Source organism: Triticum dicoccoides, chromosome 7A (assembly GCF_002162155.2).
Source record: "Triticum dicoccoides isolate Atlit2015 ecotype Zavitan chromosome 7A, WEW_v2.0, whole genome shotgun sequence".
NCBI lineage: Eukaryota > Viridiplantae > Streptophyta > Magnoliopsida > Poales > Poaceae > Triticum > Triticum dicoccoides.
The window spans coordinates 154,985,105-154,997,366 of NC_041392.1; the positions used below are offsets into that span (position 1 = coordinate 154,985,105).

Consider the following 12,262-nt stretch of genomic DNA (forward strand, 5'->3'; position numbering starts at 1 on the left):
TGATATCCATCTTTTTTTTAATCTTTTGGTGTTTCAGGAGTCCGCTGTTGTAGCCTCTCCTAAAAAGGAATATGACATAGACGATAAGCCACAGAAATCTCTAAATGAAAAGCAGCAGGAAAATCAAGATCTATTAATTAGGTGCATAGCCCAGCATTTGGGATTTGCTGGGAATCGGCCAGTTGCTGCTTGTATTATATACAAGTGCCTTCTTCATTGGAGATCATTTGAAGTAGAGCGGACAAGTGTTTTTGATCGGATTATTCAGACCATTGGACATGCAATTGAGGTTCTAACCATGTGATTCAACCTTACTATCAAATTATCATTATCTACAGTAATGCTGAATTACCATTTTCTGTGTTTTATAGACACAGGACAATAACGAAGTCTTAGCATATTGGCTCTCAAATGCTTCAACGCTGTTGCTTTTGCTTCAGCGGACGCTGAAAGCGAGTGGATCAACAGGAATGGCTCCACAGCGTCGACGGTCGTCCTCTGCTACTCTTTTTGGAAGGATGACACAGGTACACAAGTTTTGCTTCTTTAACAGAAGCTTCATAATAGTTACTGAGTGATTCTGTTTTTCTCTTTCCAGAGCTTCAGAGGGACTCCACAAGGTGTAAATCTTGCTCTAATAAATGGAAGCATGGTTAGTGGAGTAGAGACACTGAGACAAGTGGAAGCCAAGTATCCCGCTTTACTGTTTAAACAGCAACTTACGGCATATGTAGAGAAGATATATGGAATGATACGGGATAATTTGAAGAAAGAGATCTCTCCTTTGCTCGGATTGTGCATTCAGGTGCCTATGCTTTCTAAGTTCAGAGAATGATAGTCATTTTACTAGCTTGACTTTTATTTGTGGAATAACAAATATGGGTACATTATTTCTGCTTAATTGGCATCATATTTGCTATTGTCGTCATCAATTCAGGCCCCAAGAACATCAAGAGCAAGCATGATGAAAGGATCTTCTCGTTCAAACACAAATACAGCTGCACAGCAAGCTTTGATTGCTCACTGGCAAGGGATTGTGAAAAGCCTCGGAAATTTCTTAAACATACTTAAAGTGAACAATGTTAGTTTGTTGTTTCCTTTTATTTCATGTATAACTAGCAATATCTTCAGCAGTTGTAAATTGTAATACCATCACTCATAATTATGTGTATGTTTATTTAACATGATTAAAGATGTATCTAATAAAATCCTACTTGTTTGTATCACTGCCCCAGGTTCCTCCATTCTTGGTGCGGAAAGTATTCACTCAGATATTCTCCTTCATCAATGTACAGCTATTTAACAGGTAAAATATATTTACATAATAAATGAACTACACCTATTTGATTGCCTGTAAACACCAGAATTGGTTGACTGAGCTTCATATGATTATTATCTATCTTCAGTCTTCTATTAAGAAGGGAGTGCTGCTCATTCAGTAACGGCGAGTACGTAAAAGCAGGATTGGCTGAACTTGAGCATTGGTGCTATAGAGCTACTGACGAGGTAAATAAATAAGGGGCAGCAGAGCTACGGTAACATCTATTTTTCTGAATGGGTTTTAGTCCTGCATATTGTTCTTGACCATATAGCTGTGCCTAAATCATGTTATGTTATTTACAGTGATCAACAGCAAAACGAAGTACAAATAAGATATTTTTGTCATGTTCATTACCCCAAGAAGTTTCTGAGTTGATTAATAGTTGTAAAAAAGCTGCCTCAAATATTGATTTCTCATCTAGTGTTTTTTTTAGAGATTAACTCATCTAGTGTTTTCGTACTTGCAGTATGCAGGTTCAGCCTGGGATGAGCTTAAACATATTAGACAAGCTATTGGTTTCCTGGTATGACTTTTCATGTGCTCTTAGAACATGACTTCCACAAATATTTGTTCGGTAGAATAAGTATCTAGGCTATTGCTGATAAGATATGAGAAAATGATTGCAACATGACTCTGGAGTTCGGACTGAAACACCCCTTTGATTTTCTCTCACACACACCAAAATGCATGTAATATTGTGTTAGAAGAATGGACACCCTTTTAGTTATTATTTTTCCTTTAAAAGTTTTCCTACCGAGAAAAAACCACAAGCCGGAATTTCGACTTTGCGGACATACTGCGGACCTCAACACTTGAGATACAAGAATTGATACAAATAATTGCAGTATTGTGCATTTGCCAAATTGCATGCACATGTCTCTCACATATATCATTTTTCCAGGTGATTCATCAAAAGCCAAAGAAAACGTTGGATGAAATAAGTCATGACCTCTGTCCAGTAAGTGGAGAAATACATTAAGTCTTTCATTACGCCCCTTTGTTTGAAAAGTTAGATTTCCTTGGAATTTTATAACAACCCTGAATATCCTGTTCAGGTACTTAGTATACAACAGCTATACAGGATCAGTACTATGTACTGGGATGACAAGTACGGAACACATAGCGTGTCCCCAGAGGTATGTTTCACAGTAGTCATACTTGTGCTCCATCTAACCAGATAAGAATTGATAACAGATGATTTTTTAAAATTAGGTCATATCAAACATGAGAGTATTGATGACAGAAGACTCCAACAATCCTGTAAGCAATTCGTTTCTACTGGATGATGACTCAAGGTTGCTACCTCTCTACTCCTATCAGTTGCATATACTATGGCAACTCATCTCAAATGCCTCCTACTTAACCTTTCTGCACTTTGAAATGCAGCATACCGTTCTCCGTCGATGACATATCCAAATCAATGCAGCAGATTGACATATCTGATATCGAACCGCCCCCACTCATCCGGGAGAACTCGGGCTTTGTATTCTTGTTGCCGCCCCCTGAATAAAGCGTGTGTTGGCCAGAACAAAGCCTAAGGCATGGGATGCACTGGCCCTGACGGATAATTGGGCAGTCTATGCAGATTGAGTTTTCCTATTTACCAGTGACCAGTGAAATGCAACACCTGGCATCCTTGTCTGAACTTTGGTGTTCTTTCCTGGTAGAAGCTAGGAAGTTGATGGCAGATGTGCATTGCCTGAGCTCACCTCAAAAGTAGTTTCACCTCAGTGCCACAGATTCTTTATTTTGTTTCTCTACTCATTTCCTTCCATTTATTCTTCTTAAGAACAGAGTGGTGACAATAGTTCCATTCAGCTAGACAGAAAGTTTTAGCAGATTCAGCTGAGATTCGTTCATTCCGTAGACCCTTGTGTAGTTTTAGAGCACTTTTGAGGTGAGTTTGCAAGAGCGGTGTAATAGGAAACATTTTCCCTTTGCTATTCAGTCATACACATTATGTGCAACCTTTGTACTAATCCTGTGTATAGCAGTATACAAAATTGATCTGCAGCTAATGATTCTTTGCTGTGTGAATTTTAGGGCTCATCTGCTTGTTCAGTGACAGACATTGGTCTGTCGGAGATTGTTTTCTGTGTCACTTTCGTTTGATCGCGTCTTCATTTTCCCCGTAGGATGTGTGAACTGTGACTTGTTATATCTTCTTGTGCTAGAAGCCTTGACTCAAGACTACCTTTGTTAATCCAGATTTTTTGTACATTGTTCGCCCCAAGAGAAGTCATTTTTTATACATCCTTGATGTCTTGAGTAGCTCTTGATATCGTGTTGTTGCAAAGTCAGGTGTAATTGATATTGTCATGATATTAATACATTACCTTTTTTGAGAAAAAAAACACAATGACACACACATACACAGATGATTAGGTACATTTTTTTACCTAGTTCATGAGAAAATCAAATCAATTCAACATGTGTTCATTTTTCTATCAAAAAAACTTATTTTTCGAAGACATTAGGAAAAAAAATTGAGCTGTAATAGGAGGTATCTAGTTTTTCCAAGAGAAGTATAGTTTTCCCTCTAAAATCCTCCTTGATAGGTCCATAACCCCTGAACTATAAAACCGAATTAGTTATACCCTAAACGTTTAGAAAACTGATAGAAATGTCACACCGGGTGATTTTGAGGTGAATTCAAGATGGTTTTCGTCCTAATGGTGCCGACAGGGCTTTTTTCCCTTGATAATCGCCGCTGAAGCCACTTCTTCTTCTCCATCTTTCCACCGTTGTGTTTCCTTTACTGGGGCGGCCGCCGCCTCCCATACCCAGATGATTATGGATAAGAGTTTTTTCAGCAGCGACGAAGTTGGCAGCGCCGGCAAGTCCTACTCAGACGACGCACTGAAAAGGCGTTGCCAAATTATTTGTATTGTCTTTGAGACATTTGTATGTTTCCTTTTGAGGGGGCCGAATTGTTTTTTCTTTTTCTTTTGAGAAGACCGAATTGTTTCTTTGCAGGCCGAAAAGGAGAACAAGAGAACGAAAGAAAGAAAACGGGAGAAATCACTCCGGCCTTCTTACGCAGCGAGGCCCGGCCCAGTTACCACTCAGCTTTGTCCCTTTATATTCCCCTCCCCTCCAAACCCTAAATCCTCAGCCCTCATTCGTCTCCAGCCGTAATCCCCCCTCGAGTCGAGTCCTCCATGCGAAATCACACCAGCCATTAGCCGTCTCACCGCGAATTCCCCTATGGTTCTTCGGTCTATTTCCTTCTCGCTGCATTTCTCAGCTTCTTCTCTTTTTGCTTCAATGCGTTCTTCGCTTTCCCCTTTGGTGTTGAGGGGATCTTATTTTTTGTGGAAGAGGATTAGGGTTTCGCCAAGAGCTGGCAGATGACGACAAGCAAGACAGGGACTCTGCAGCGCCCTCGACTTCAGATCGGGGGTCGCGAATGATGCATTCCGTCTAGGGGAATCTCCGATGCTATTCCCAATTTCCTCCCGCACCATCTTTGCTTTGTTTCTGCATAAATAGGCTGTAGTGTTTCGCCTCGTGAACAGAAGAAACTAGCATATGACGATAAGCAAGACAGGGACTCTGCAGCGGCCCCGGCCGCGAATGATGCATTCGTCTAGGGGAATCTCTGATGCTAATCTAAGTCACGCCATCTTCTCTCTTGGTCTCGGCCTGAACGCACCTGAACCCCACTGGCGTTTGCTAGCTTCTTTTCCACTTTGTATTTTAATCTGATTTATGAATCTGTGCCGCAACAAATTTGGTTCAAGCATAACTAGCATAAGACGATAAGCAAGACAGGGATCTCTGCAGCGCTCCTGATTTCAAATCGGCGGCGCGGATGATGCATCCGTCTAGGGGAATCTCTGATGCTATTTTCACTTCACTTGCTTTTTTCTCCCTGTTTTTTTGTCTTCTGTTGTTTTGATTTAGCTGCCTGTACCAGTGTTCAATACAGTATGAGCATTTCGCAGTGATTTCCTTTTAACTTGGCACCTTGTTGTTGCACTGAACTGTCAGCCTGATGATTATCCTCGAGAACGGAGATCTGAATCCATTTCTCCGTTGAAGCCCGCTTGGCCGCCGTGCTTGACCTGTCATGGCATTTGTTTCTTGGCTGGGTTTCTCTCAGGAGTAAATTGCAAAACCCCCAACATTCAACATGCATGCATCTCGCGCACACACACACACACATACGTGTATGCACGAAGCAGGCCGAATGGGCTCCGGGAATGGATGTGTAGAAGCAAAAGTTATGAAGGCTTTGGCAGATCGGGTGAATGCCCCCCACTAGATTCATGGTTTACTTGTTTATAAGTAGTGTTTGGTATCAGTTCACCTTTAATGGTTCAATGCCTGGTGGTTTGCTGTAGAAATCATCATGCGAGTATTATTTGGATCTGAACATAACTTATGTGTGAATTGTAGTGCTTATGTTTGGACATCGCGAAGATTAAAAGAAACGAGAACGAAGGCCAGAGTACGTAAAGAGTATTCATTTATCAAATACGGAACCTCGTGTGCTTGGCTAGCCTGATGATTACATTACCTTTGGATAAAGAATAAAGTTCTGAGATCTCAGCTCCGTTGAAGCTCACCTAGCTTAGGCTGCTGTGGTGGATCCTACTCCCTCCTTCCATAAATAATGTAGCAATTTGCTCTTGGGAGTAAATTGGAACATACATGCACAACACACATATGTGTGTGTATATATATATATATATATATATATATATATATATATATATATAATCTTCCACCAACCTGGCTGGCTGGGCTCCGGTGAGAGTGTTTGAAGCCACAAAAAGTATGAAGGCTTTGCCAATGCATAGTTCTTGGTTCTGTAATATTATTCTAGTTGAGTTGTCTGGCCTCTGTATTAGCTAATCTCAAATGCACAACTTATTTTAAATCGTTGCTTTTTCCTTGTTTCATGTTGATGTTTGCAGTCAGATATATTGGCTTTGACATTGGAGCATTTTGATCCAGCTGCCTGTTAATGTAAATGCACTTCCCTGTTGAAGCCTGCTTGGCCACTCTGGTGCATTGGCAGTTCCAAGGTTTTATAGGAATTGAGATGCATGTCATCTCACTTCATATGATTTTTCTATCCCCATGATATTCCTAACCAAAGGAGGCCTTAATTTCCTTTGACCGAGCTGACTGATCAAAAGAATGCTCTCCTATGTGTTTGTATAGAGTTTTGCAACTCTGATTGCTTAACTGCCATTTGGCTGTACTTTTGGAGGGTCAGTAGGGTGTTTCTGCAGTGCCCTTATTGTTGCTCTCATTGGTTTGTGCACCTTGAGATTATATTGTGTATGTCTCAGCTGTGGTTGCTGGTTTCTTGTGTTAATTTCTTCTGTAGTACTTCTGCCTGCATTTTTTTATTGAATACAGTTTAAGCATTTTGGAATGGAAAATGCTCAGTCTTGAGGCATTTTGTTGTTGAGGTATGTGGTTGGCTGAACTGCCAGCCTGATGAATAACCTAAGAATGAAGATCTGAATACAATTCTCCGTCAAAACCTGCTTGGACGCTGTGCTTTCTTTCTTTCTTCCATTCTTGGCGGGGTTTCTTGGGTAATCTCTGATGCTATTCTCACTTTCCTCCCATGGAGTGTTTTGCCTTGTCAAATTTTGTTTTAGCATATGACGATAAGCAAGACAGGGACTCTGCAGCGGCTCTGGCTCAGATCGGGGCCGTGAATGATGCATTCGTCTAGGGGAATCTCTGATGCTAATCTAAATTCACAGTATCTTTTCTCACTCTTCCACTGGTGTTTGCTATTCGTAGCTGTTTATCCTATGGATTTTGATCTGATGTTGTTTGCTAAATTTGCGTTGCAACAAATCTGGTACAAACATAATTGGCAAATGACGACAAGCAAGACAGGGACTCTGCAGCGCTCCCGATTTCAAGTCGGGGCTGTGAATGATGCATCCGTCTAGGGGAATCTCTGATGCTAATTTCCTTTTATCTTTTTTCTCCTTGCATTTTATTATCTTGATTTAGGTGCTATTAACTGTGGTAAATACAGTGTGAGCATTTTCACAATGATTTCTTTTAGCTGGAGGCACTTCCTTGTTCAGATAAGTGGGGTTCCCTGAACTGCCAGCCTGATGATTATCCTCAAGAATGGAGATCTGAACCCACTTCTCCGTGGAAGCCTGCTTGGCCGCTGTGCTTGTTGAATATCCTGGTTTCTTGGCTGCCCACCCTCAATGGTTTAATGCCCTGGTGTTTTGCTGTAGAAATCATCATGGCAATATTTGTTGAGTTCTGAACATAACTTACCTTCAATGGTTTAATGCCCTGGTGTTTTGCTGTAGAAATCATCATGGCAATATTTGTTGGGTTCTGAACAAAACTTGTGTGAATCGTTGTACTTATGTTTGGACATAGCAAGATTAGCAGATACAGGAATCAAGGCCAGAATATGTAATAGTATCTGCTTATCAAATACGGAACCTTGTGTGCTTGGCCAGCCTGATGATTACACCTCTTCATAAAGAATGAAGTTCTGAGGTCTGAATGCTCTTCTCAGCTCCGTTGAAGCTCGCCTAGCTTAGGTTGCTGTGGTGGATCCTACTCCCTCCTTTCCTAAATGATGTACTCCCTCCGTCCACAAATATAAGATGTGTACTCCCTCCTTGCTGAATTGGAACATGCATGCACACACGCATATATATTATCTTCCACCAACCTGGCTAGCTGGGCTCCGGTGAGAGTGTTTGGAGACACAAAAAGTATGAAGGCTTTGCTAATGCATAGAATTCTTGGTTTTGTATTAATGTTATAGTTGAGAAACTTGTTTGGACTTTGTATTAGCTATCTCAAATGCACAACTTCTTTGAAATAGTTGCTTTTTTCTCATTTCATGTTGATGTTTGCATATATCTATTTGCTTTGTCATTGGAGCATTCTGATCTAGCTGTCTAATGATTACCATAGTGTGCATTGTACTAAGAATGGAGATCTAAATGCACTTCTCTGTTGAAGCCTGCTTGGCCACTCTGCTACATTGGCAATTCCAGGTTTTTTTGGGGTATCTGCTAGAGATGCTCTTAACCTGCTGTTGCTGCTACCTCCATCACTGGTGTTCCTTTGAATGTTTTCCTTTGACTGAGCTGGCTAAGTGGACTCCAGGGAATAAATATGTTGAAACAAGAAGTATGAATGAAGATGCTTGTAATTTCCTTTGACTGAGCTGGCCACTCTGCTACATTGGCAATTCCAGGTTTTTTTGGGGTATCTGCTAGAGATGCTCTTAACCTGCTGTTGCTGCTACCTCCATCACTGGTGTTCCTTTGAATGTTTTCCTTTGACTGAGCTGGCTAAGTGGACTCCAGGGAATAAATATGTTGAAACAAGAAGTATGAATGAAGATGCTTGTAATTTCCTTTGACTGAGCTGGCTAAGCGGACTCCAGGGAATAAATATGTTGAGACAAGAAGTATAAATGAAGGCTTGGCTGATCAAAAGAATGCTCCTATATGTTTCTATAACGTTTTGCAACTCTGATTGCCTAATGGTCATTAGGGTATGTTTTGGAGGGCCATTGGGTGTTTCTGCAGTGCCCTTAAATTTCTATTCTTGTGATCTTTTCTGGCAACTGAATATTGTTGCTCTCATTGGTGCACGTTGAGATTTCCTTGTGTACCTCCACACATGGTTGCTGATTTCCTGTGTTAATTTCTTCTGTATTTCTTCTGCCTGGGTTTTTCATTGAAAAATTCTTAGCTGGAGCCATTTGTTGTTGATTGAGGTAGGTGGTTCAGTGAATCCCGCATGGCCTGCTGTGCTTGATTGATGCCTTCCCCCTCCTTTGTTTCTTGGCTGGGTTTCTCTTGGCAGTACATTACAAACACCCCCCCACACACATGTACACACAAAGCAGCCTAAATGAGCTCTGGGAATGGATGTCTAGTAGCAAAAGCTAAAAGGCTTTGGCAGATTGGATGAATGCCCCCCACTAGATTCATGGTAAGGAAAGATTTGACCGGATCTGAACGTAACTTCTTTATGAATTGTAGTACTTATATTTGGACTCGAGCAAGATTAGCAGATATGAAAATCAAGGCCAGAATATCTGATAGTATTTGTTTGTCAAATACGGAACCTTGTGTGCTTGGCCAGCTTGATCAAGGCTAGAATGAATATCTGATAGTATTCGTTTCTCAGCTCCGTTGAAGCTAACGTAGCTTAGGCTGCTGCGGTGGTGGATCCTACCCCTTCTGTTCCTAAATAATGTAGCAATTTTTGGATTTGAATTGGAACATGTATGCACACTCTCGGCTCCTGTGATGGTGTTTGGAGATACAAAAAGTTTGATGGCTTTTGGCAAATGCACGGAATGCTGAGTTCTGTAATAGTATTATTCTAGTTGAGAGCGTTGTTTGGGCTCTGTATTAGTTTTCTCAAATGCGCCGCTTTGAAATATTTTTTTCTTGTTTTGTGTTGATGTTTGCAGTTAATATATTTGCTTTGTCCGTTGAGCATTCTGGTCTAGCTGCCTGATGATTACCACTAAGAATGGAGATCTGAATTCCCTTCCCTGTTGAAGCTTGCTTGGCTGCTTTGGTCGATTGGCAATTACAAGGGTTTTTTGGGGTCCGTTGGAGCTGCTCTTAACCTCCTCCTGCTGCTGCTGCTGCTGCTTCTTCTACCACCACTACTACTACCATCACTTCAGTTCCTTGCATGCTTGGAACTACTCAACCCTCCTAAACTCTTAATTGCCTTTGACTGAGCTGGTTAAATGGACTCCAGGGAATAAATATGTTGATGCAAGAACTATGAATGAAGGCTTGGCTGATCAAAAGAGTGCTCATATATGTTTTTATAGCATTTTGCAACTCTGTTTGCTTAATTGGTCATTAGGGTGTTTTTTGGATTAGGGTGTTTCTGCTAAGCTCTATTCTTCTGATCTTTTCTTGCAACTGAATGTTGTTCCTTTTTCTGTTTGGTATTGTCTTTTTTGGTTTGTGCACCTTGAAATTTCCTTGTACCTACATATTTGCTGATTTCATGTGTGTTTCCTCCGCCTGGGCTTAGTCCGAGGCACTTGTTGTTGGGTGTTGGGTGGGGTTTGTCAAGTGAATTGCAAACCTGACAATTAGCCATAAAAATGGAGATCTGAATCCATTTCTCCGTCGCTTGGCCGTGTGCTTGGTTCATCCCATCCTTTGTTTCTTTCCTGGGTTTCTCTCAGTAGTAAATTCTCAATCTTTCTGAACTCTTCTGCCGAGCTGGCTAAGTGGACTCCAGGGAACAAATATGCTGAAGCAAGAAGTATGATGAAGGCTTGCAGATTGAAAGAATGCTCCAACTTGCCATCCGACAATGCTTTAATATATTTTTGCAACTCTGCTGCTGAATGGTCATTGGTCTTTCTGCTGATGCTTTGCAACGTTGATTTACTTAATTGTCATATACTCCCTCTTCTATGTGATGTTTTTGCAAAATTGATTGCTGGGATGTTCATTGGTCTTTCTGCAGAGTGATTTATGGTTTTTTTGGTTGTCTTCTTGAGCAAGCGAATATTGGTGCTCTTGCAGTTTTGTGGTGTTTTTTGCCTGTGTTGCTGTGTGTGCTTGATGAGATGTCCTTTTGTACCTCTACCAAACATGGTTGCTGACTACTTGTGTTAATTCATTGTGTTTTTAAAGTGTATTTTTCAGGCATTAGATGGTACTCCATATGGGTCGAGGGTGGACTGAGAGCAAATAACAATGTGAAGTTGTGTCGTGGTATAAAAACCAGAGTATTTAACTCCAGTAAATGTTTAGGCTGATTTTGTATTTGATTCTTTGTAAATGTGATGTACAGTCTTAGCTTATAATGTAGTACTTTGGTTTTAGATACATACCTCCTACTTTTGTAGATGGGTTTTCACAAATGAGCTACGATCTATGTGATCAAATTTCATAAGAACAGGTTGGTATGCAAGGTGGAAGCTTCAGTGCTCTGAATTTTGCAAGTATTTTATCATTCTAGTCCCCAAATGGAGTTCATTATTTCTCCAAATTAGGCTTTATAGCGTAGACGATCAGGTATATCATACCTAGAAGGACTTTGAAGATCTACTGGACTAGGTGCACGATGCAAAAAAAAGGGCAAAATAAATAATGGAGAGAAGTGACGTTGAAACGTGAGGCAAGGGGAGCCTCATTTTTTTTTGAGGGGAAGCCTTCGTGCCGCACTTTAAAGCTGGGAGGATTATTAGTCCAAAAAAATAGAAGAATTTGTGCCAAAATGGTCCACTCTTGGAATCTACGAAGTGGCTAAATGGCAACTCCGCCATTTTAAACTACAGTTCCGCCAACTCCGCTTTGGAAGCTGTGGAGCGGAGCATTGCCAGCCCCCGTGTGTCTACCAAATTGTGGGCCACTACGTTAGAGATTGTACCAATACATTGTGCATAGGGAGCCTCATTTCACTAAGGTAAATGATTCGTTTTGATCGACCGACTAGGATTAATGTGGAGGCGTTACGTACGGTGGGGCCCATGCATTGCTTTTCTCGCCCGGCCCCTAATCGCTTCATGCGGGCCGCACCACATGTCATGGTCATGCCACTTTCTGCTGCGGGCCAATGTCGCTAAGAGCTGCGAATGGCGAAAGGGAGGGGCGGCGGTGCCGTGAGCACCCCTGATATGCGTTGTAAGATCGAGGGGGAGGAGTTGCAAGGTGCTACAACCGGCATAGCTATTGTTAGGATTTAATTAATTCTATTAATCCCTGTTTTTCCTAATCCGGACGGGACGACCACGGCCATGGAGCAACAACAAACTTCGATCCATATCCCTGTGCTCGATGGATTGAAATCAAGAAAGAGAGAAATCGGAGTCAAGAAGCAACCGAAGCCTTGATCTAATTGCTACGTACAAGAATCAAGGTGCTACCTTCCGATTTTAATCCTTTACGCAACAAACTGTCTTCAGGCATGCAGGCCATGGCCTTCGGC

At 41.3% G+C, this 12,262-nt stretch overlaps 1 protein-coding gene, 1 long non-coding RNA gene and 5 pseudogenes across 2 annotated transcripts in view; all 7 read left to right on the forward strand.

The window, feature by feature from the left end:
- Positions 1-3,358, forward strand: part of LOC119329259 (myosin-11-like) — a 12,908-nt gene extending 9,550 nt beyond the window's left edge. Inside the window, exons 28-38 of the mRNA XM_037602274.1 lie at positions 38-289; positions 372-527; positions 599-805; positions 938-1,081; positions 1,236-1,306; positions 1,407-1,506; positions 1,788-1,844; positions 2,223-2,279; positions 2,377-2,457; positions 2,534-2,616; positions 2,708-3,358. Coding sequence (XP_037458171.1) covers positions 38-289; positions 372-527; positions 599-805; positions 938-1,081; positions 1,236-1,306; positions 1,407-1,506; positions 1,788-1,844; positions 2,223-2,279; positions 2,377-2,457; positions 2,534-2,616; positions 2,708-2,831 — 1,332 coding nt within the window. The 3' untranslated portion in view covers positions 2,832-3,358. The remainder of the gene's footprint in view (positions 1-37; positions 290-371; positions 528-598; positions 806-937; positions 1,082-1,235; positions 1,307-1,406; positions 1,507-1,787; positions 1,845-2,222; positions 2,280-2,376; positions 2,458-2,533; positions 2,617-2,707) is intronic.
- Positions 3,359-4,439: 1,081 nt separating this feature from the next.
- LOC119328778 lies at positions 4,440-7,829 on the forward strand. The gene is made up of 2 exons (XR_005159151.1): positions 4,440-5,570; positions 5,723-7,829. It is a non-coding gene; the product is annotated as an uncharacterized LOC119328778 (long non-coding RNA).
- LOC119334929 lies at positions 4,665-4,766 on the forward strand (annotated as a pseudogene).
- LOC119334927 lies at positions 4,846-4,932 on the forward strand (annotated as a pseudogene).
- LOC119334928 lies at positions 5,070-5,170 on the forward strand (annotated as a pseudogene).
- On the forward strand, positions 6,939-7,037 carry LOC119334925 (annotated as a pseudogene).
- Positions 7,164-7,263, forward strand: LOC119334926 (annotated as a pseudogene).
- Positions 7,830-12,262: the final 4,433 nt, after the last annotated feature.